Here is a 24,178-nt window from a genome sequence, read left to right as displayed (position 1 = left end):
TTTTTTATCCAATTTATGGAGCGTTTACAGAAACACTGAAGTGGTGTTGAAGTTAATGAGATCATTAAGTGATTAATTAAGTGATGATTGAGCATTAGTGAAATCCTCTGCGAATTAAAGACATTAAATCTGTGAAGATCTCAGCAGAGGAGGATTAAACAACTCCACAAACAGCATTACCAGCTTCACTTATTACTAACCAGACTGACTTTATGTCTGACGTCTACAGAGGGGAAAAGGAGATGTCTTGTATGTGTATAAGTTGTATTGTAATAACAGGGTGAACACTATGAGGTGCTATTGCTTTACCATCTTTATTAGAGGCAGTTCAACCACATGTCCTGTCATCAATGCATTACAAAACTCATGAACTTGGCATTACCAGCACCATGCTCTTATCAATTCAGAGATTCATTCACTGCAAATGCATATGAATATGTGTATGTATTATTGTGTCTGCTGTGTAATGAGGAACAGGTTAGTAAAAAGTGGTCACAACTGGTGCAAATAGAAGAGCAGTTATGTATTGAGAGCACATAAGAGTAATATGGTAAAAAACTTTGGATTGACGCAAAATAGACAAAATTATTTTATGCAATATAATGTATTTATCAACAACACAGATCTCAGCGATATATTTATTCAAATATCGCACTCAAAAAACCCCCAAAAATCCTGTGTATTTTTGTCTTCAACTTTTTATTTTCTTTCTTTGTATTTTATATGGATATGGTACAAGATTATCCTCTTCAGTTCAAAGTGATAAATGAAGTATGTCAAAAGTAATCAAAAAGTAGTCTGATTATATTACCTTAAATAATGTAATGGATTCCGTTACTAACTACAATTTTTGTCATGTAATCTGGAATCAGTAACCGACTACATATTGTAAGTAATATACCCAGCAATGATAATAACTGACCTTCCTAAAGTTTGTTAATAGTGTTGGAGTCGACCATCATCATGTAGTGTTTTACTATTTCTAGTAGTCCCCTGATGATGGCATCATTGAAACTTTTGACAATGCCCTGTTCAAATTTTAGACTATTTGTAGGTGGTTTGTTTCAAACAATAAAACACAGGTTTGCAGAGTATCCATGCAACTGATTTAATCTGCATGGGTTTGTGGTTTGCACTAGTCTTTATTTTATTTATTTATTTATTTATGTATTTATTTATTTATTTATTTATTTATTTATTAGTAGCATAAGCCCCGATAAGCGAGGATTTAAAGGAAAAGGAAAGGTTTTTTTTAAATTTTATTTTATGAGGTTAAGTGCTCACGGAAGAGATGGGTTTTCAGCTGTCTTTTGAATGTTGTCAGGGATTCTGCATTCCGGATGAGGGTGGGGAGAGCGTTCCACCAGCATGGAACTGTGAATGAGAATGTTCTGGAAAGTGATTTTGTGGCTTTCTGTGATGGAACCACGAGACGTCGCTCGTTGACCGATTGTAGGCTTCTGGTAGGGATGTAGGAGCGAGTTTATTAGGAGGGAGCTGAGCCTGTGATAGATCTGTAAGCAAGCGTCAATGCCTTGAACTTGATGCGAGCAGCGAGTGGTAGCCAGTGCAGTGAGATGAACAGAGGAGTGACGTGGGCCCTCTTGGGTTCGTTGAAGACAAGACGAGCTGCAGCATTCTGAATCATTTGTAGAGGTTTAGTTGCACATGATGGAAGTCCAGCCAGAAGAGCATTGCAGTAATCAAGCCTAGAAATGACTAGGGCAGGAAATGACTTTATACAGGAAAGTGCTAAATTATGCTTTGTTTTTCTTGTGATTTGAGCAAGACTGTCTAAAAAATGTAAAGTTTTCAACAAAGTATCAGTGAGGCAATCTGTGACTGTTCTTGAATCGGATTTCGTTTCGCAAATTAATCACTCTGTTGGATCGATACTTTTCAATTTGTAAAAAGGCTTTATCAAAATGGTCTGAATCAATTTAGTCTCAGTCACAATTCATTTTCCGATTTGGCCCCAGTCGATTCGCAATTTGTTGCTTGTTGGCAGAAGATAAATGCCTTGACGTGAAACTGAAACATGTTTTTGCATCGGAGTAAATAAACCAAACAGCCTCCTTGTTTTGGAACAGCCACACAAACCAGTGGATCAGACGGATCCAGACCATCTGTCCTAGAGGAAAGGAGTAGGTTTGAATAATTGCGCTCAGTTCATTTCTTGGCCACTAGGATTCGCCAAATCACCCAAAGGGGTCTAGATACTAAAGATACATTATGCTTATTCACCTCACAATAATGTTAAGTATATTTTTATATACGGGGGTTAAATATAAAGTAAATATATTCTTGTGCCTTCTCAACTACATGTTTTCCGTACTCATAGGTGGCTGCTGCTCCCATTATTATTGCATCAGACACAGAATCTGCTTCTTTTGCTGCATCCCATCCTGTAGCTCCTCCTGCAACGAATCCTGAAAGAGTTGCGACTGAAAGAGTGACACCGGCAGCGTATGTACCGACCCCTGTCTTCAGCCCAGCTGCTCCAATACCCGTCCCTGTTGCTCTTCCCGCTTCTGAAGTGCAGGCTGCTTTAAGGCAGGTCGCTACTATTGCAACACATAAACCAGCGCCCATTAAAGCACCAGTTAGAGCCCCAGCTGATGCTCCTGCAACTTTCATCAGAAGATTATCGTGAACAATCCTCTCTGCTCTTTCTCGCTGCTGGTTTGGAGACACATTGTCTTCATTGGTATTCTTCATCATCTCCAGCTGAATCATTCTCTCCACTTGTTGAAGAATCTCATTGGTGTAGCGGTCGTTCTTTTGCATCATATTATTAATGGTATCCAGCAGATTTTTCACCTGAACCCTGTTACTTTTGTACCCGCAACTACAAGGGCAATGGACACATTTTCTCCAGTATTTACTGTCGATGACGTGACAGCGGCCTCCGCATTTATCAACAAGCTCCTGTAGTTTTGGACTTCTCTGAACAAATTCTTCAATGGTTTGACTCTCCAGTTCTTCACCATGAGTGAATAAAACCACTGCACGATTAAACGTATCCTCTCCACAATATTGACTGAGTTCATCCACAATCTCCATTTCTTGTCTTGTGTACCTTTCAACTTTCAGAACAATGACAAAGGCATCGACGCCTGAAGCGCAATTAATAATGGATCTAATGATCTCAGATTTAATGTTCTCGTCATCACGATCCGTGTCAAAGACTCCAGGTGTGTCAATAACTGTGATCTTTTGTCCATAAACCTTGCTCTCTCCTCGTACAGATGTATCTGTTATGGAATTGGGTGAAGCGTCAGGTGTGAAACAGTTTTTTCTGAGGATTGTGTTGCCAGCGCTGCTTTTGCCATCTCCGGTTTTCCCAAGAAGGACGATCTTTAGATCTTTAGAAGAAGACACGCTACCTAATTAAAGAAGACATTTGTTATATAATGTTAATCTTTGTAAGACAGGCATTATATTTTAACAGCATATTATTTTATTACAGCATACTTACCTCCCATTACCTTAATTGATGTTAGTCTCTGCAATGAAAATAATACTAAGGTTATTTATGATTCTGAACCAATCATGCATTAGATGAACAACTGTGTGCTCTTCACTATAATGAGTTCACTGCAATTATACAATGAGCAATGAAAACACATAGCATTTATGTCAAACATCATTTTTAGTTTGCAAATATGCAATATTAGTGAAAATATATTCTTACTGAGCTGTTTTGCATGTTCTATATTTAATTACAACTTATTTATTTTTATGTATTGTTTTTTTTTTTAATGAAATATATAGAAATGGTGTGTATTTTGATGAATAGGTGTGTGGTCTTGGATTGTACATTACTACACTGGTGTACAATGTGAGTGAAGTGTTTTCTAATCTGTGGAGAATCGAGAGCAATAACAGAGAGTTTCCAAGTAGCAAAGGTGACGCAGGAACAGGGTAACCAGGCAACCGATACCAACACAACTACGAATGCCAGAATGAATGCATTTTGAGAACAGAAGACAATAAACAGGATCAGGAAATGCCAGACAGTTTATGTCGGACACAAATGGTAACTCTATGGAAGTAAATTTAGTTAAAGTTCATTGGAAAAACTTGTGTCAAAAGAGCAACAATTCCCACCTGATTTATAATTGGTACTCCTCAGTTTAAAATTATATATGCACTGACCAAACATGGTCAATACCATGTCTTATATATTTGCATAGTTCTAATTAAATTAGATGTTTGAGCGCAGGTTTGTATATAATAAATATAATATAAATATAATCATATATTTAAAATATATATTTAGTATGAATTAGCAGTGTCGTTTATTTATGAAGTAATAATATTCTATCAATTTTATTTTTTTTTTTTAAGTCAAACATTTAGACACCTGGCAAGAAATAAGCAATTGTGACACTTACCACATGAATCCAGACAGAGGTTGTAGAGGTTTTATGAGGAGTGTAACAGGCTTTATGCTCCTGACTTTCACTTTCTCTATACTTATTTTGAGGAGCTCTACATTTAGTTTCGTTCTCTTAGCTTTGCATGTACAGTATAAACTGATTAGGGAGGCGCTAACTCTCTTCTTATTAGGAATACAGTTTTAGGTATTGTGTCTTAAGTAAGGCACTAAACCCCAGGTTATTTTATGGGTTTAATTTAATATGAAGGTAAAATAGTAGCAAAACTCGAGAGCTTGCTAATTTGAATGTGAGAACTTGTAAAATTAATATTTGTATTTGTAAGTTGAAATTTATACTTGCAGCTCTGATGTGAAAAGCTGCATCTATCGATTTGCACACACAGACAATACTCAGAACACCTGTGTTTTGAATTCGAAGTTGCAGATTAATAGTTACAAATGTGTAAAGTGTCATTTACATAAACAAAATGACAGGCACAATTGTGTACTACACATTTATCTTTGTGCTTTAGTTCAGTTTCGTTGTACAACGAAATGTAGTCGGCACTCACAACCTCTCATATCTGGCAGTACAACTTCAAATCCTAGCGCTTTGACTTTTGCTACTCTTTTTGCGATATGCCTGTAGCAAAACTCACTCGTGCACTTGTAAATGCAGACTTGAGAGAGCAGAGTCGGGGGCGGGGCTGGGGTCGGAATGAAGTCATTTTATTGGTCGATGCCTCACCAATGAACAACGCCAGCCACAATGCAAACATTTGTATGCATATGTATCAGCTATTTTTTAAAACGCTTGGAAAATATTTTTATGAAATATCATTAGTTTTACTGGAATAGTTTTACAGAATATGAACGCAACGCGTTTAATTGAGACAGTGGTATTAAAAGACCAAACAGGAAACACCAAGCATAGCCTATACAGAAAAAAATTGAGCACAGAATATGAACGCAACGCGTTTAATTGTACGTTTTCCTCGAAACCCAAGAAAACGCTTAATGAGGCTTAATGGACCAACAGTTATAAAATAAAAATTCAAAACAATAAAAAAAACACATAATTTGTTACTTTATTAATAAAACACTAGGCAGCAAGTTTATTTGCACTGAACACACATTTGCTTATATATATATATGAAGAGTTCAGATGCTCGTATATTTAAATTCAATAATTTCACTTAAATGGCAGTGAAGATTACCTATTAATTATCATGTAAGTGAAATTACTGAACTTAAATATACAAGCTTGATAAAAATGATCATTCTATAAGAAAATTTCAAATGGTATTTAGAGGCTTTTGCATCTGAACTCTTCATATATATATATATATATATATATATATATATATAGCCTATATAGCCTATATATATATATATATATATATATATATATATATGTGCCAATTCCATTGCAATATGAAAATGCACCTAAATTATCTGATAAGAATGTAAAATGTATACCTTAATATGCAATGTAAGTCGCTTTGGAAAAATTTAAATGTTTTAAATATTCACCCTAGCCTAACTGTTGGACACACAAAAACAAACAAAACATAAATAAATTATATATATATATATATATATATATACGTACGTGTGTGTGTGTGTGTGTGTCTTTTACAGTCTATGGTATATAGCCTATACCATATATATATAGGGCAGGGCATACATATATGGTATACGTCATATGTTTTACGTCATATTCTGTGCTCATCTGCTTTTCTGTAGTATGCATTAGCATTGTGTCTACTGAGTTTGATAATTTCGTTTATTTATTTTAATATCAGTCTAATGCATTAAGCCATGTTAGTGTTTCAGTGCACGCGGGTTTCGTGACATCATCGAACTCCCATTTCATTGGCTAGGTGCCAACCAATAAAACGGCTCCTTTGACCCCCCTCCTCCCGCCCCCCTTTCCCTCTCACCACCTCTGAGTTTCAAGTGCACAAGTTAGTTTTGCACCTGATATATCGCGAAAAGAGTAGCAAAAGTCAAGGCGCGAAATTTGAAATTGCAGTGACAGATTTGAGAAGCTGCAAGTGCCTAATTGAGGAAGAATTAGTTCTTGGTCCCCTCCTCTTCTCCATCTACACCACATCACTGGGACACATCATACAGGCACACGGTTTTTCCTACCACTGCTATGCTGATGACACGCAGCTCTTCCTCTCATTTCAACCAGATGATCCCACAGTAGCTGCACGGGTCTCAAGCTGTCTGGCGGACATCTCCACATGGATGAAGGAACATCACCTGCAGCTCAACCTGGCAAAGACTGAGCTTCTCGTCCTCCCTGCCAATCCGTCTCTACAGCACGACTTCACCATCCAGCTAGAGTCATCATTAATCACCCCATCAAGATCGGTCAGAAATCTTGGAGTAACGTTTGATGACCAGCTGACCTTCACAGATCACATTTCAAAGACAGCTCGATCATGCAGGTTTGCACTGCACAACATCAGGAAGATCAGGCCTTTCCTAACTGAGCATGCAACACAACTTATCGTCCAGGCCCTGGTCATCTCTAGGCTTGACTACTGCAATGCCCTTCTGGCTGGACTCCCAGCATGTGCGACCAAACCCCTACAGATGATCCAGAATGCTGCAGCTCGTCTTGTCTTCAACGAGCCCAAGAGGGCCCACGTCACTCCTCTGTTCATCTCTCTGCACTGGCTACCTCTAGCTGCTCGCATCAAGTTCAAGGCACTGACGCTTGCTTACAGAACTATCACAGGCTCAGCTCCCTCCTACTTTCACTCACTCCTACGAGTCTACATCCCTACCAGACACCTACTGTACGATCGGTCAACGAGCGACGTCTCGTGGTTCCATCACAGAAAGCCACAAAATCACTTTCCAGAACATTCTCATTTACAGTTCCATGCTGGTGGAACGCTCTCCCCACCCTCATCCGGAATGCAGAATCCCTGACAACATTCAAAAAACAGCTGAAAACCAATCTCTTCCGCGAGCACTTAACCTTATAGAAAAAAAAAAAAAAAAAAAAAATACTTTCCCTTTGAAACATCACTTATCAGGCTTATGCTACTCTGAATAATACCTGAACTTCGTACTTTGAGCACTTCCTGCGTTGTTGTTGCTTTTGCCTCTTTATGATGACTCGCTGAACTTAGTCCTAATTTGTAAGTCGCTTTGGATAAGGGCGTCTGCTAAATGACTAAATGTAAATGTAAATGTAAATGTAAGAACCGCGAATGTGAACGTAAGATTAAACGCAAAATATATATTACAAGTTTGTGTCTGTCGTTGTATTTCTGTGAATGGCATTTTACACATTTGTGTCTACTTGTCTGCAGCTTCAGATTCAGAATACAGGTTTGTGACTATTGTTTGCGAGTGCAAATTTCAACATTCAACTTCAGATTTTTATTTTACAGGTTTTCACATGGGAGCTGTGAGTGTAAATGTTCATGTACAAGTACGAATATTTATTGTACAAGTTCTCAAATTCACATTTACATGCTCTCGAGTTTTGCTACTGTTTTACCTTCATAATTTAATAACGTAACAATTAGCTACCGGAAAATTACAACTAAAATGCAAATTGTGGTAACACTTTAGAATACTGTTCCTTTATTAATGAATAACTACACAGGAACAAATGAGTAATGCACTATTAACATTGTAGTAACTACTATTAACTAACAAGAAACTCTGATTAACGAATTAGTAAGTCATAGCGTTCAGGCGAATGTGGTAGTTCACTATTAGCTAATCAGTAACTACTATTTTTCATACCTCACTGAAGACTACTAAGAACTACTATATACAGGTTTATAATTAATATTAATAATGCATAATATATAGTAAGGTAATGGTTACTCATTAGTAATGAATCAAGTGTTACTACATCCTTCTAAAGGAACTACTAATTATTTGGATCAGTATTTTAAAGTGAAAAACATGATAACTACCTAATATTGACTGAAGTCATTGTAAACTTTAAAGGCTTTTGTAAGGTTTTGGATAGTAATGACTCAAGTGTTACTACATCTTTCTAAAGGAACTACTAATTATTTGGATCAGTATTCTGAAGTGAAGATCATGGTAGCACACTAGTAATGAGTAAAGTGTTACCAGATCCATTGGAAGGAATTACTATTCAAAATCTTACAAAAATCTCAAAAGCTTACAATGACTTCAGTCAATATTAGGTAGTTATCATGTTTTTCACTTTAGATACTGATCCAAATAATTAGTAGTTCCTTTAAAATGATGTAGTAATACTTGAGTCATTACTAGTGGGTTACCATTACCTTTTATTATAAATTATGCATTATTCATGTTAATTATGAACCGATAGATAGTAGTTCTCTGGGAGGTATGAAAAAAAATAGTAGTTATTGATTAGCTAATAATGAACTACTACATTCATCTGAGCGCTATTACTTACTAATTTGTTAATCAGAGTTTCTTGTTAGTTAATAGTAGTTACTAGAATGTTAATAATGTGTTACTCATTTGTTCTTGTGTAATTATTCATTAATGAAGGAACAGTATTCTAAAGTGTTACCCAAATTGTTTTACTACTTTACATATTTCACCTGTACAATGAGCAAATAAACATTGTGTGTATAGTTTAAACATTAACAGGCTGCACTAGCAGTTTGTCCGTTAATGTGTGCTATATATACAACACATTGCCTTGCCTTTAAGACCTCCAAAGATGTTTTACATTTTTATTTTTATGTGTGTAGTCGGTTAACATGTCTTTGTCAAATAACAAGATCATAGATTAAAATAAGTAACTAAAATGGTTACAATTAAAATCAAATAATACAATTTTACGGTTTTAGGAGCAGAATGTTCTTTAGTGATGCTCTTTTTAACCCATGAATTTACACTCGTCAGTTAATGGATAAGGATGTTTAAAACATTTCACACACAATTTCTAAGTGATAAAATATTTTAGAGATTGGCATAACTATATATATATATATAAATATATATATATATATATATATATATATATATATATATATATATATATATAATATTATAATTTTTTTTTTTTTTTTTTTTGCTCATAGCATTTTAAGATTTCATTAATTCCTTTTTCTTTTTCTTACGTTTTGAAATCACACTTTTAAAATTAGGCTTCCTCATAAATACAGTAGTTGACAACACGGTCTCACACCTATTCGTCACACACTGCCGTTTGGTCATTTCCCCCTGACATCCATAAGCCGACGTTGAGGGTAACAACTCTTCGTCGCTTGACACCAAAGAGGGTCATCCGATAGATTTAAATGCAAATCCCTCATCTTTGGATTTTGACGGAATTGGGTTAGCGACTGGGTTGCAAAGGCTAACCTCCTTCTCCATCAAAATCCAAAAACCCCTGTGTGTCACACAGCTTGACTTTCAGCTTCCCATTATGACTTCTCTTTCATTATAAATGCATGAACATTATCAAACATTCACTTCTTTCTGTGTGTTTGCAGGATCACAGTGTGAGACACACACAGACCGGCCAAACTGACCGTCAATCCATGATGTGGGAATGTAAGACACTCAAACTGACAAAACAGTAAGATGTTTTATTTTAACAGGGATAACACAACTTTGGTTCTGCAAAAACATAACACCACACCTTTACACAGTTGTATTTTTAAGAGCTTGAAAAAATAGTTTCGTTCTCAAAATTGCACATGGAAAGGCCTAAAAATTGCTATAATTTGTAGTTGCTGAAAACAATAATAAACAGCAATTATTTCTTCAAACAAAAAAACAGAGACTTCAGGGAACACTTTTTGAAACATGACAAAAAGAAAATCACTGATCAGTTTTTCACTGCGGTCACGCCATCTGTGCTCCGGAGAAGCGCGGTCACGCCATCTACGCTAAAAATATATTGCGCGTCTACACAAGGCTGCGTGGTAGGCTGATTGTGTATACGCTTGGTGTCCGAAAACTTTTTTTTAAAACATGTATAATAAAATAAATAAAATCAAATTGTTTTCTGCAAACTCCACCAGATTATTGTTCTACATCTCACCGACTACCACTGTGGGGGATTTCATGTTGTTTTACTGTTTTATACTGTAATAATTTCCTGCCAAAGTTACATACAGTTTACATTGACATATAGACATTTAATAAATTCATAAAAAAATCAAATCGAATTTATTAAATGTCTATATGTCAATGTAAACTGTATGTAACTTTGGCAGGAAATTATTGCTTGTGTAGACGCGCAATATATTTTTAGCGTAGATGGCGTGACCGCGCTTCTCCGGAGCACAGATGGCGTGACCGCAGGCATTTTTCATTCACTGATTCACTATTGGACAGATTAAATGAAGCGTTCACAAAAATAAATGAGAATCTCAGACCTGAAAGGACTAAAAGCAGATGTAGAAGTGATGTTAGATGACAGAAGTGAAGCTTATTAACATGTTTGCATTCGTCTTGGATAATGATGCTTAATATGTGAAACATTCCACGTAAAAATTACTTGCAACTATCTTTTCACTTCAAACCTGTAGCCTCTAAAGGGGTCCCTCATCTTTCCCATACTGTACCAGTGGGTCCGCGGATGGCATTTCCGACCTTTTAGATCCGGTGGTGTGTTAGTTTGTCTCTTATAGAGAACCGGCAAACACTTGTTGCCAATGGCATCACAAGCTACAACCACAAAGCGCACTTTCTTTTCCAGAGTCTCGACTACACACTGCTGCCGGTTATTTATTGAAGTGCTGTTAACAGTGACAATGTACACTGTGAACTTTCTCCTGCTGATGCACAAGTTGCGTCTGTATATGATGCCTTCTCCATTGCAGATATTTCTAATTTTATCCTCGTTGCTTTTGCGGAGGAAGAACTGGAGAGGAGGTCTGTCAGAGCCACAAAGTCCCTGCTCTGTTAGGTACGCTGCCCAAGCATCTCGACTGGCTGTATCGAAATCATTTGAGAGAATATGTTTGTCTTTAAAATGATCATAAGTGTTGTTATTACGAGATCTCCGGCAGGGTAATCTGACATCAGCGAACACCAGAGTGACGAGGAGAACCAGGAGAACGAGGAGAAGCGCAGATCTCATCCTGAGAACAAGAGAGTGACAGACACTTAGAGCTTCACAATCAGTGGAAATCGGCCATTAATAAGAGAATGAACAACTTCTAACACGGCTGCATGAATATATCTCTACATGACTAAAGTAGCAATAATAATATTTTCTTAAATACTCTTATTTTGCAGCGAAATATTGTCACATTAATATTTCTTATTTTGTTTAATATTTTTATTTATTATAATCAAATACTATTATTTTGGTGGATAACCCCAAGGAAGCCCTCAAAGCCGCTCTTTTGATGACAACAGATTAAAGTAGATGCATTATTAAGATGATCTTCAGCATCTGAACTGTATGATTTACATGTGTACAGTATATATAGATTTACCTGTGTGCCGTTCTTGAGCTCGTGGAAATGAAAGAGTCTTGTTGAGTCTGAGCTGGAGTTCAGAAAGTGTTCGAGATGCTCATTTGACTGATTTTTATTGAGTGGGAAAGAGGGAGGAGTGAAAATACACCCGTTTCTTGGAAACTCACGGTTTCTGCAAGTAAGCAAAACTTAGAGGATGTTTTTGCATCTTTGAGATTCTGACTTCAGGAAATTCTGTAATGCTTTGCAATAAGGTTCCATTTTGTAACACTGGTTACCTACATTACTTCACATGAACTAACAGTGATAAATACTTCTAAATTAAGTTTATTAATCTTTAATAAACTTAAAGTGCTTTCCTGTTGCTCAAAATAGTAGAGCATCAGCGCTTGCAATGCTGAGGTCTTGGGTTCGATTCCCAGGGAAAGCAAGAACTGATAAGAATGTAAATGTGTATCTTGAAATGTAATGTAAGTCGCTTTGGATAACAGCGTCTGCCAAATGCATAAATGTAATTTCAACATTTACTAATATATTAAAATCAAAAGTTGGGGGTGTCAATATTGCAAATAATTGTGTAAATTATTTATCCTTTATTTTACCAGGAATAATCCCATTGAGATTTAAATCTCTTCTACCAAGGAGTCCTGACCAAAATGGCAGCACAAAAAGTATCACATAAACAGATTACAAACACATAAAACCTGTGCAACTGTGTAGATAATTGTATCATCAGCATATAAATGTATTTTTGCTGTGGCTGTTTCATGAACTATGTCATTTATATAAATTGAAAATAAAATAGATCCCAGAGTACCACACAAATACCATAAAAATAGATGGTAATCATTCAGTGCCAAACACAGTATACAAATACATTGGTATTGAGTCAAGTCAAATTGATTTGTATTGCACTTTACAGAAAGTCATAAAGTTTATAAAATCTTAATCCAAACTTTTTTGTCAGCTGAACCCCTTTGACCTCTGAGATGCCCCTGAGATGTTTAGTTAACATTTCAACAATTTAACATAATGTGTTCATAATGGATTTAACAGGTTTTGCGCTCAAATAGGGCTTGAATGTGCATCTAACTGGACGTCTAATATTATCAGCAAAAGGGAAGTGCCACTGAAGGGAAGTGTCTAACGAGAAGGAAAAGTGATGATGATGATGATGATGATGATGATGATGATGGTGCCTTGAATTTCATAATGATCAAATCTCTTGTGAAATTTCAGTGTCAAATACATGCTGACATTAATGCATTTACTGCTGTGCTGGACAATTTGCTTCTTTAAATAATTTTTAGGTATTGCAAAAGAGGGAAGATGATAACAATGCTTCAAAAACATTGGAAAACACAGTGCATGATTTAGACTCATTACTGACATTTGCTTGTTTACTTGAGGTTTTTATTTTTATTTGTACACATTAGCCACAGGCTGGAGTTTGGGGTTTTGCCACTGTCGCCGCTTTGCTTAGTTGGGGACGTTTAATATTCATCAATATTATTGATCTGCCTGTATTGACACCATATGAGAACTGAACTGAGCTGGACGATGACATCACGGTTTTCTCCAGAGCGGCTGTATATATAAATGAACTAAATTGATAACTTTTCTAAAACAGAAATGAAACACCACTGAACTTAGTGCCCTGCATTTAAGCCCGAGCCCTACGGGCCCGACTTGGGCCTGCAATTTTCACGTCATCGCTCACACGCGGGCCGGGCTTCGGGCCTGTTTTAAGCTTCTACTTTTTATATTTTATATTTAAAAAAACAGTAAGTTGCAGATGCTCTAAACACAGTAATTTTCATTAGAAGTAGACTTACCAGTGCTTACCCCACTCTTTCTCATATTGCTGTCCTTGATCTTAAAATTAGCTGATGATAAAATGCAGCTTGCCTCATATCTGTTGCTACCATTGATGTCTATGTACCGTGCCAATAAAGGCGTTGATGTGCGTCGTTGATGTGCGTCGTTGATGTGCGTGTCAATAAAGGCGGGCATACACTGCGCGATGTCTGTGCGATTTCAGCAAGGTACCTACTCACACTGAACGAGTAGATCGCATGCGATGTAAAGCCAAAGCTCAGGATTTATGTGCTCACACTAGACACTAGGCCCTATGCGGTCCGAACGTCGAGCTGCAACTTCACTGCTCACACTATAAGTGTGAAATATGCGCAAATCAGCGCGATAAACCCTCGTGCCGGGTTGTGCATATAGATTATATCATATCCATATTGTCAAAACAAGCATCAGCTATCAATATCAAGATGATTTAGCATTTCCAATTTATGTATTCAATTATTATTATTATTATTATTATTAGTTGAGGCCTAGGCTACTTTTATTATTAAATTGATAGGCTATTATAATTGAATTGCCACGCAATAATTTCATAGCGTATCACCGCAAAACCAACGAACTGTGAGGATAATAAAATATTACATTGAAGCTTACTCCTCCTCATTGGAAATTGTCTAAAACATTTAGGTCGATTACAATGAATTATAGGCATATAATTAATTATTAACAGTCTATAATATGTCCGAACACTGCAATAATTCATCAATGAAAATTTAAAAACAGCTTTATTTCAAAAATATTGTTTAACAAATTAATAAAAGAGGCAAAGTGTACATCGCAGGTGGCTTGGAAGATGTGGGTAATAGTTAATCCATTTTGCAACACGAACTGGAGGTAAGCAACAGTAATTTATAGCTAGTTTGAACTACAGAACTTAAAGATCTCCCTCTTTTCGTTTTTTTTTTTTTTTTTTTGCTGCAGATGAAATGGTTAAACTTCTGTTTTCGCACAGGCGCAGTGAAGGAAAAAACACTGAGTTTAGGGCAATCGGTTCGTAGCTCTGCTTCACCTGTGCGATATAGTCACGAGGAGCGACCAAAATTTCTGACATGCCAGAAATTCATCCGACCATCCGATTGCCGGTCGGGAGAGGTTAATCGCCTCTCGTTTCCCCTGTACACTGCACGAACACTGCACGACAAACGACGCACGACAAAGCTGAAAATCGGCCCGACCCGAAAAAGAGTCGCACGAGTCAGAATTCGGCTCAAAATCGGATGAAAATCGCACAGTGTATGCCCGCCTTAAAACCTTTTATGATAAGTGATAATAGACTAAACATTGAAACTATCCTTGAAGTGTATCTATGGATTTTTTTGTATGTAAGTCAAGTGATGAGAGGCTAAACTGATCAGACATGTGGTTAACTCACTGTGGGTTGCTAGCCGCTTGGTCGTCACTCTAAAAAACGAAAACTTTAATTTAACAAACAAAAAATGCTCCAAATATTTTTCCTAAATTATCTTAAAGGTGCTGTAAGCGATGTTGGGTGACGTCACTTCTTGTTGACATTCGAAGTATTGTCAAACAAAACGGATGAGGCTAGCTCGACCCTCCATCCTCCTCATCCCGTCCCCTCCCCTTCCGTGCTTCCTGAAACAGGCTTTTCCGATGTAAATTCGTGACTTCGCGCGTTCCTTCTCCTTTTCCCTCTTTTTTGCTATTTGTTCATCGGAACGTCGTCTCTTTGGTCGTGTGTCAGCCATATCAAAATTCAAGAGAATATAATTCTAACGTTAGTCGTTGTTGTTGTCTAGGACATCTCTCCTCTAGCTAACTTCCCTCTTCATGCTTCTCTCTCCTCCACCCCCCAGACCCCCCTTCATGTGCACGCACACTAACCCCCCCAACCCCCACCCCCATATCATTATTGTTGGTTATTGGCTGGAACAGTGTTTGTTATGTTTCGTGGTGCGGGTGAGCCCAGTTTGTTTTTGTTACCGTTTGTGGAGCCTGGGCTTTTTTACAGTGTGTTCAGGGGACAGGCAGCTAGCGGATAGTGAGGAGATGTTTGCTGTATTTGACAAAAAAATGTTTCAGCCTAAAATACGCATGACATCGCTTAGAGCACCTTTTATAAATATAACGACTTGCCATTTAAAACAAAACTGAACTATTTTAATTGCTGCAGTAGTAATTGGGAGGATAAATTTTTTTTTAAAAAGGCTTGAATTGGACTCAAGGCGAAAATATTGATAAGCTGTCGGATACGGGCCGGTCTAGGCCCTAGATTTGAGGCCCATGCAGGTCTCTATCTGAACTTACTAAAGCTGGACTATGACGCTATTTCCTTCTAGATCTGCTGTACATACGAAACAAACTATGTTGCATTATTTTCCTGTTATCCTGTTTTCCTGAAACAATTTGTATTATAAAAAGCACTATATAAATAAAGGTGACTTGACTTGACTTAATGTGACAGGTGTGTTTGATGAGCCTTGCACAATGGTCTCCAGCAGATTTTCACCTGAACTCTGTTGCTCTTGTTTCCTCGTTTACGTTTATTCCAGTATTTGTTGTCGATGATGGGACAGCGTCCTCCACATTTACCGACAAGCTCCTGCAGTTGTGGATTGGCCTTCAGAAATTCTTCAATGGTCTGGCCTTCTAGTTGTTCACCAAAAGTGAACAATATCACTGTGTGTTCAAAGACAACCTCTTCCAGTGTGTTCAGACGTTGCTGTAGTGCCTCCATTTCTTGTGTTGTGTACTTTTCCACCTTTAGAACAATCACAAAGGCGTCGACACCTGGAGCGCATTCAATCAGAAAATTAACAATCTCAGGTTTCATCTTCTCATCATTACCATCTGTGTCAAAGAATGCAGGCGTTTCAAAGACTGTGATCTTTCTTCCATATCTCCTCGTCTTTTTTCTTTCACATTGTGCTTTTACAGAATTATCTGAAGCTCTAGGGGTGAATACTTTTTCTCCAAGAATTGTGTTCCCAGCACAGCTTTTGCCATCTCCTGTTCTTCCCAAAAGCACAATTCTTCTCTCTGGCATAGACACACAAGCTGTGGGGAACAAACAAAAAAAAAAAAAAAAAAAAAAAACCTTAATGTATGTAATATGAGTCTATTTAAACAGTTAATGAAAGAAAAATGTTGTCATTGTGACCACTCTTAAAAAAATTGGTTATTTATTGGCATTGATGGTTCCATGAAGAACCTTTAAACTTAGGTAGTGTTCGGCTGAATTAATTATTTATTTTTTTAAGTAAAAAGTCCAAACAGCTGATAAAACACCATCCCAATCCGTAAGCTGTCCACATGACTCCAGTCCATCGATTCAGATCTTGTGAAGTGAAAAGCTTAGAAACAAATCCATCATTAAGGCGTTTTAACAAACTCGTAACATGTTGGATGGCATTGTTTTTTTTTTTATATTTTGGGTGAACTACTTCTTTAAAGGTTATTCATGGATCCATCAATGCCAATAAAGAACCTTTATTTTTAAGAGTATATGATAATGATATGACTTACATCCCATTATGCTTGTCTGTTGATGACGCCAGTGTCTGAAAGTGAAATATAAAGGTTATTCTTGACTTTGAGGCCTTCATTTCTATAAACATTCATGGATATTTTTTATTTTGATTTGATTTGATATCTTTTATTTTGAACATGTAAATCAGAGAAAAAAAATAAAAAAATAAAAAACATATAAACAACAAAATAAACTCCACACTTTCCAGTACTTAAAAAGAAACCTCTATTTACATGTACAAAAAGGAGTAGGAAGAAGTAAAACTTACGTACTCCTACCTCTTTATACCCCTACTACTATATTTAAGGCAATGGCTACAAAATAATAAATCTACAGAGATAATACATCTATAATCAATGAAAATATATATTCAAAAGTTCTATTCACATACATATATTACACCTACACAGCAATATTTATACACATACTATAAATTATTCAATATAAGATCAGGTTATTGTTAGCACTGTATTTCTTTGTACCTATGGAATATAATTTATTTGCACATCTTTTTACAATGTAATATGTTTGTACATTGCTTTAACTCACTATTTCATTTATTCCACAATTTAACGCCACTGACAGATAAACAGAAACTTTTCCTAGTAGTTCGAAAACTGGGAGTCTTAAAATGTGACATTCCCCTTAAATCGTAGCCTCATCTCTTTCAAGAACCCTTTTCTATATTGCCAGGCAATAAATTGTTTCTAGCCTTGAACATAATTAGCTGTATGAAATTCAACCAGATCAAGTAGTTTTAATGCTTTAGACTGTAAAGATAATGAGTTGCTATGTTCCAAATATCCAGTGTTATGAATTATTCTTATTGCTCTTTTTTGAAGTAATGATTGCAATGAATTTTGATATGTGTTTCCTCAACCTCTACACAATAATTTAAATACGGTAACACCAGTGAACAATACAAAATGTAGAGTGATCTGTAATCCAGAATGTGCTTAGCTTTAGCCAGGACTGAAATACGTCTAGACAGTTTTGTTTGAATATATTTTATGTGAGATTTCCAGCAAATCCTGCATCTATAATCACTCCAAGAAATTTCATTTCATATACTCTTTCTATGTTAACACTTTCGATCTGAAATTGCTTGATTGCCAAATATCATGAATTTAGTTTTTCTCAAATTTAATGATAACTTGTTTATGTCAAACCATTGTTTTATTTTTTCTGAATTCTAGAGTGATTAAGTCCAGGAGTAAATTCTAACCAGAACCAAAGATATTTGTGTCGTCAGCAAATAACACAAGTTTCAGTAGTTCAGATACTTTACATATGTCATTTATGTAGAGAATAAATAATTTTGGTCCCAATACTGACCCCTGGGGGACACCACACACAAGATCCAAACATTCAGATGTATAATCTCCCAACTTCACAAATTGTTTCCTGTCTTTTAAATAACTGCTTAACCAATTCAGCACTTTCCCCCTATCCCGAGCCTTTCCAGTTTATTGATTAATATTTCATGATTAATTGTATCAAACGCTTTTTTCAAATCAATGAATACCCTAACTCCATATTTCTTTTTGTCTGTGGAATTTGTCATTTCTTCAATGAGTTCAGTTAAAGGTACACTTCACCCATTTGCATTAAGCTTTGCATTGTTAGAAACCCAGTCATACTATTGAATGGTCGTGCAACACTCTCTCATTTTCCCCTGAGACGGGAGAAATCCGTTATTTAAGTTTTACACTTCCTCCTACAATGACGCAAAAATCGTCATTTTGCGTCATTGTAGGAGGAAGTGTCAGAGGGGGGATTTCTGTTGAGACTACAAGCACTAGTTCCTCATCTTTCCCAGGGGGCGGGACCCGCTCACGCTACAGACCTATTACAGATCAGTGGGTGGGACTTTACTCTCTGAAACTGAAAGCAATATCCTCCATCTTGTTTGAAGCTAAGCTAACAGGCGCTGTGGAGACAGATGTAAAGTTATGACAATAGCGGAGGAGAGTACTCAATATGATATAGACTAACGTTAGAGGAAGAGGATTTCGGAAGTCTGATGCTTGAATCAGGTGTTTGTGGCTACCTTTACAAGCCGCATTATAGCGAAGAGCCGCCGAGGCAGAAGACCTGCCTGCCGCGGACGAGGAGCCCGGACTGGCTCGGGTTAGGGCGGACTGGTGGCGCCGGTGATCTCACTATGCAACTACGAACCGCTACGAACACAGTCCGTCTGTGGCAAAGATTTTCAACGATGACAATTTCTCCTGGACGAAATCTCTGAATCAGACGAGGACACGGACGTTTGTGTTGTGAACTATCCTAGTTTCGCACCGCATATGTTCTGACTGAACATCCAGGTACCATGCAATAATTCACCTTTTCGAAAGAAATACAAACGAGGAGTAATGCACTAATGAGTTTGCCAACTAACTAGACATTTTGTGTGATTGTGAAATTAATTTCAAGCTCTGGTGGTAGCTAGCCTTGTAGACGGAAGAGTGATTTCTCTTATAGGCAGATATGCGCTTTCTGGATTAGTGGGAGTGGCTTGCGCAGCTGTGCAATGTGGTGCATTGTGGGAGTTGTTGTCTTTCATACAAATGCGTCCTGAAGTTATTTTTTGTCTTTTCTCGGTCACAAAGGCACCAAATTCAAAATTTCTTTTACATTTCGACTACATATATGACCCACTTTAAATAAAAAACAATGTTCAAATGGGTGAAATGACCCTTTAAAGCTAGTGAAGTTGACCTATTTTTTTTCTGAATCCATATTGACTTGTATTTATCAATGAATTTGTCTAATCTGTCATTGAAGAGTTTTTCTAGAATTTTTCTAAATTGTGGCAAGAGAGACTGTAATTTGTGAAGTAGTGTTTGTCTCCAGTTTTGCACAGAGGTATGACTTTTGCTGTTTTCATTTTGTTGGAAATTGACCAGTTTGAAATGACAAATTAAAAATGTAAGTTAATGGTTTTGAGATCCCCTCAATTAAATTTTGTACTATCTTCATATCTATTTTGTTGCAATCCTTGGATCCTTTAGTTTTGCATTTTTTAACAATATCTATTATTTATTTTTCTTCTACTACTTTAAGAAACATCGAACATTGATTTCTTTCAATGAGATCATTGTATCTGTTATTGATTATCTGTGGAATAGGAAGTTTTTCAGCTAAATCTGGTCCGACATTTACTAAATATTTATTAAAGTTATTGACCACATCCTCCAAATTATTAATGTTCTTTTCATTATCAATGAAATAGTGGGGATAATTAGAATGTCTCGTGCCCCTTCTCATAATACTGTTAAGTATATTCCATATACCCTTCATATTATTTTTATTATTATCTAATAGATTACTACAATATTCTCTCTTACAAGTTCTCATAATCTTAATTAACTTATTTTTATATTTATTATATTTATTTTCAGCCTCTATAGGTCTGTGTTTAATACATTCTCTATAAAGTGTATTTTTCTTTTTACAGGCATTTTGTAATCCTTTTGAAATCCACGGTCTATCACTATATTTTTGTTTTCTGCAATATTTTATTATTGGACAATTCTTAGAATAGAATAATTGTAATATTCTTAGGAATTCACCATATACTTTATCAACATCTTTTTCAAGTCAAGTCAAGTCAGTTTATTTGTATAGCGCTTTTCACAATACAGATTGTATCAAAGCAGCTTCACAGTATTAAATTAAAATAATACAACAAGGTTTGTTTCTAGTGGAATTTATTGATTGATAAAATCAGATTAAATACCCCCAATTTTTCCTTATATATAATTTCCCAGTCTTGTGAAAGCAAATCATCTTTAAATGCAACCTGTTCTGACCCATCTGAATAGAGGTTTATAGCCTTTTTTAGATGTGCAATTGCTGTTGTAAACTGTAAAAACTGGTAGGTGGTCACTAATATCATTTATTAATAGTCCACTCACTGTATTGTTATCTATATCATTTGTAAAAAATATTATCAATTAGTGTTGCACAGTGGGAAGTAACTGGGTCTGGTAATTTTGGGGGAAAAGCCTATACACTGTATTAATAAAATCCTCCGTCATATTGTGCTTATTTGGATTAAGCAAATCAATGTTGAAGTCACCACAGATAAACACGACTGTCTGATTTGTTTTTGTACATTTTTCCTCCATCCAATCCTTAAATAAATCAATATTAGAACCTGGTGATCTATAGATGCAACTTACAATGACATGTTTCTTTTTTCTCTGTAACACATTCAAGTAAATCATCCACCACTGTAGAATTTTTTTTCCACCACCCACTTTTTCCACTTGTTTTCTCTGTTAATACAAAACATTTCATATCCTTTCATTTCAAAATCTAAGCCCTTTTCACTATTTATCCAAGTTTCAGATATAGCAATTATATTGAAAGGCTGTTTAAACTGATTTAGATCATATTTAATGTTGTGAAAGTTAGCGTATAGGTTTCTGCTATTAAAGTGGATTATTGATAGTTGATTTTCAGTCTTAACTGAACTATTAAACTGTTCATTAGTGTAATACAAACAATTGCTGTTGGTGTTGAGGAAAAAGTTGTTTAAAGGATCAATATCATTTTCCAGGTCCTGTGAATGATGTTCAGTGTATTGAAAGATGTTCAGTTCTAGTTTATCATGATCAACGATCCTCTGTCGTAGTTGATTAACCTATGTGAGTTGTAAAAGATGCCATAGTGTAAACAGCGATTCAGCCTTCACTGTAAAAAATTTGTAACACTCCCAAATCAAAAATTTCAATTGACCGATAACATCAAAATTTTTCAATTGGCCCAAGTGAAAATCTGTACATTTAATTTTAGAATTTACAGAATTTCACTTGGGCCAACTGAAAAATTTAGATGTTATCGGTCAATTGAAATTTTTGATTTGGGAGTGTTACAAATTTTTTACAGTGTTCCTGGTTGGAGATTAATTATTTCTTGTCTATTTTGGTGTACTGGGCCGGGGATGAATGATCAGTTTGTCCTGTCGTAGATAGGCAATGTCCCCCCTTTCTATGGATATAATGCATTTATTTCACCAAACACCATTTTGTTTAAATGTCTGAATACATTATTATGTATTTCTGTGTTTTCCTGTTGTATTACAAATTTAATCTGTGAATCTGAACTATATTCACTGTACACCATGCAGACAAAATAAAGCAGAGCTACATTTGGCAGCTATGTCATAAAATGTAATAAATCTTTTTACAGATCAACTTTGCTCTTTGCAGCATTATGGGTGGGATAGATGTAAGCTGTGCTTTTTTCCCTGTAAACTCTGTCCCTGTTTATTTTTATTTATTTTCATTTACCATATTATATATTAGCACTGTCAAGGGGCTCAGAAATCCTTTGCCAACACATCAAATCAAAAATCAATCAAATCAATTTGAGATTTAACAGATTACATAAATAAATGTCTATGCTAATCTGCCCTGGTAAAACTTCACACAACACTGTCTGTTAATGGTGTAAAACATGTAAAGTACTTACATTACTGTTTTACCGTCTTTTCTTTGTGGAGAGGTTGTTAATGGCTGGCTAAAACCAATATCTAGCTTTCACTTTCATTTATTATCAAGTTAATATTTTTCTTATCAATAAACACACCCAAAAAACACGTCTAACTGTTTCACAAAACATCTTAAAATGTTTTTCTTATTTTTATTCTTCTGATGTGTTGTTGTTTTTATTGTTTTATGAACTTCCCCAAAAACGTTTCTATTAAGTACATTATCCATTGTCAAATATGTAGTATCAGTAGTTTTTGTCCTTTCTTGATTTATTCTTTTTTTTTTTTAAGGACAAATTGTAGTGTTTTGAGTTTTAGTGAGCAAGCTTTAAAGGGACTATGTGTAGCTTTTTAGGTATTTTATTATCTAAAATCAATATTTTTATTAATAAATATGCCCTCAATGGTGTACAAATACCTATGCCAATGATCAGACTAATCCTCGTAAACGAAGAATTTATTATCTTTATATACATGGGACGGGTAGGTCCACGGAGGCTTCCATGTAGTTCCGCCATCTTGAAAAACTATAATTGCAGAGAGGGACAAAAAGTACTAGGCCAACGCGTTTCCACAACGCGTTTTCGTTCAGAGCCGGCGTCACGTGACTGAAGCCAGCAGAAGCGGAGGAGCAGAGCAGTGAGAGGCGCTTGTCACTGCCGCGGCAAGTTTAAAAGGCTGCACTGTACGGTTATTTATACACCGTTCATTCATACATACATATGAGTCACAGGATAAGGAGTCCTCGTCGTCGAAAAAGTCCAAAATAGATCGTAAAAGGAAACGTGACCGGAGATTACAAAAACAAGGGTTACTGTCGGGATAGCTAATGCAGGAGAAAGCTTTCAAAAGAGACCCTGAAGTTGCCTGCTTTCTTCTCGACAGGTAAGTCAATGTTACGGTCTTAATTACAAGCTTTTTTTCATTGCTTGGTTGTGTACTTTATTATATAGACAGTAGAACATTTATAGTTAAAAGTTAAACAGGCTCTTTGATGAATAGCAGCTATTGAGTAAAGTAACGTTAGAGAAGGCTCTGATGATGATGATATCTAACAATGCACGTACTTCAAAAAATATAACGAGTAAAGAAGGCATTACTACTAATTACCATAGTTAATGTTTTTGACAGTCAGTAATTCATACTGTAACATTTTTTTTTCGTTGTTTCAAGTTTCAGTTTGTTTTAAATAACAAACCTGTTCACCCGAAGAAAAACTCGAAGTGCTATTATAAGACATCCTGTCATAGCTTTTTAGTACTTAAAGGCTACCGTAGATGCAACGCGCATTTGAAAAAGTGAGGCGCTGGAGAGCATTATTCGTTTGAATGCAAAATACAATTTCACCACTAGATGGGAGAAATTCCTACACACAGTCCCTTTAAGTCATCTTCCCCCTCAGAAATCATTTAAATCTATTTCTATTTTATTTTTGTGTCTCTGTGCAGATATTGCTGTTCATATATTTTGGAGAGTTGGGGAAAACTGTTCATATCTGTTTTAAAATGATTGAG

The 24,178-nt window shown here is 36.0% G+C and overlaps 1 protein-coding gene and 1 long non-coding RNA gene across 3 annotated transcripts; both read right to left on the bottom strand.

Annotated features, from left to right (window-relative positions):
- Window positions 1-559: 559 nt before the first annotated feature.
- On the bottom strand, window positions 560-22,671 carry LOC309493221 (GTPase IMAP family member 8-like). Of its 2 annotated transcripts, XM_082162371.1 has the most exons (5): window positions 22,646-22,671; window positions 17,164-17,198; window positions 16,148-16,695; window positions 3,479-3,506; window positions 560-3,386 (listed from the first exon to the last, which is right to left on the bottom strand). In XM_082162371.1, exons 2-5 carry the CDS (start codon window positions 17,168-17,170, stop codon window positions 2,269-2,271), a joined length of 1,701 nt encoding a protein of 566 aa, XP_082018497.1. In that variant the 5' UTR covers window positions 17,171-17,198; window positions 22,646-22,671; the 3' UTR covers window positions 560-2,268. The 2 variants fall into 2 exon arrangements, with proteins under 2 accessions (XP_082018497.1, XP_082018498.1); XM_082162372.1 differs by lacking the exons at window positions 17,164-17,198; window positions 22,646-22,671 and having other exon boundaries at window positions 16,148-16,399; window positions 16,486-17,030.
- On the bottom strand, window positions 9,946-13,277 carry LOC309493361. Its single transcript, XR_014203866.1, has 2 exons — window positions 11,824-13,277; window positions 9,946-11,463 (listed from the first exon to the last, which is right to left on the bottom strand). It is a non-coding gene; the product is annotated as an uncharacterized lncRNA (long non-coding RNA).
- Window positions 22,672-24,178: the final 1,507 nt, after the last annotated feature.

Source organism: Leuciscus leuciscus, assembly GCF_965113295.1.
Source record: "Leuciscus leuciscus genome assembly, chromosome: 2".
Lineage (NCBI taxonomy): Eukaryota > Metazoa > Chordata > Actinopteri > Cypriniformes > Leuciscidae > Leuciscus > Leuciscus leuciscus.
This window is presented reverse-complemented; position numbering and strand designations above follow the sequence as displayed.

Coding starts and splice junctions, on each gene's coding strand:
- LOC309493221 (XM_082162371.1), bottom strand. Junction 3,507..16,147: donor ACAAGAGCAACAGAGTTCAG/GTGAAAATCTGC, acceptor TTTTCATTGCAG/AGACTAACATCAATTAAGGT. Junction 3,387..3,478: donor ATCAATTAAGGTAATGGGAG/GTAAGTATGCTG, acceptor TTCTTTAATTAG/GTAGCGTGTCTTCTTCTAAA.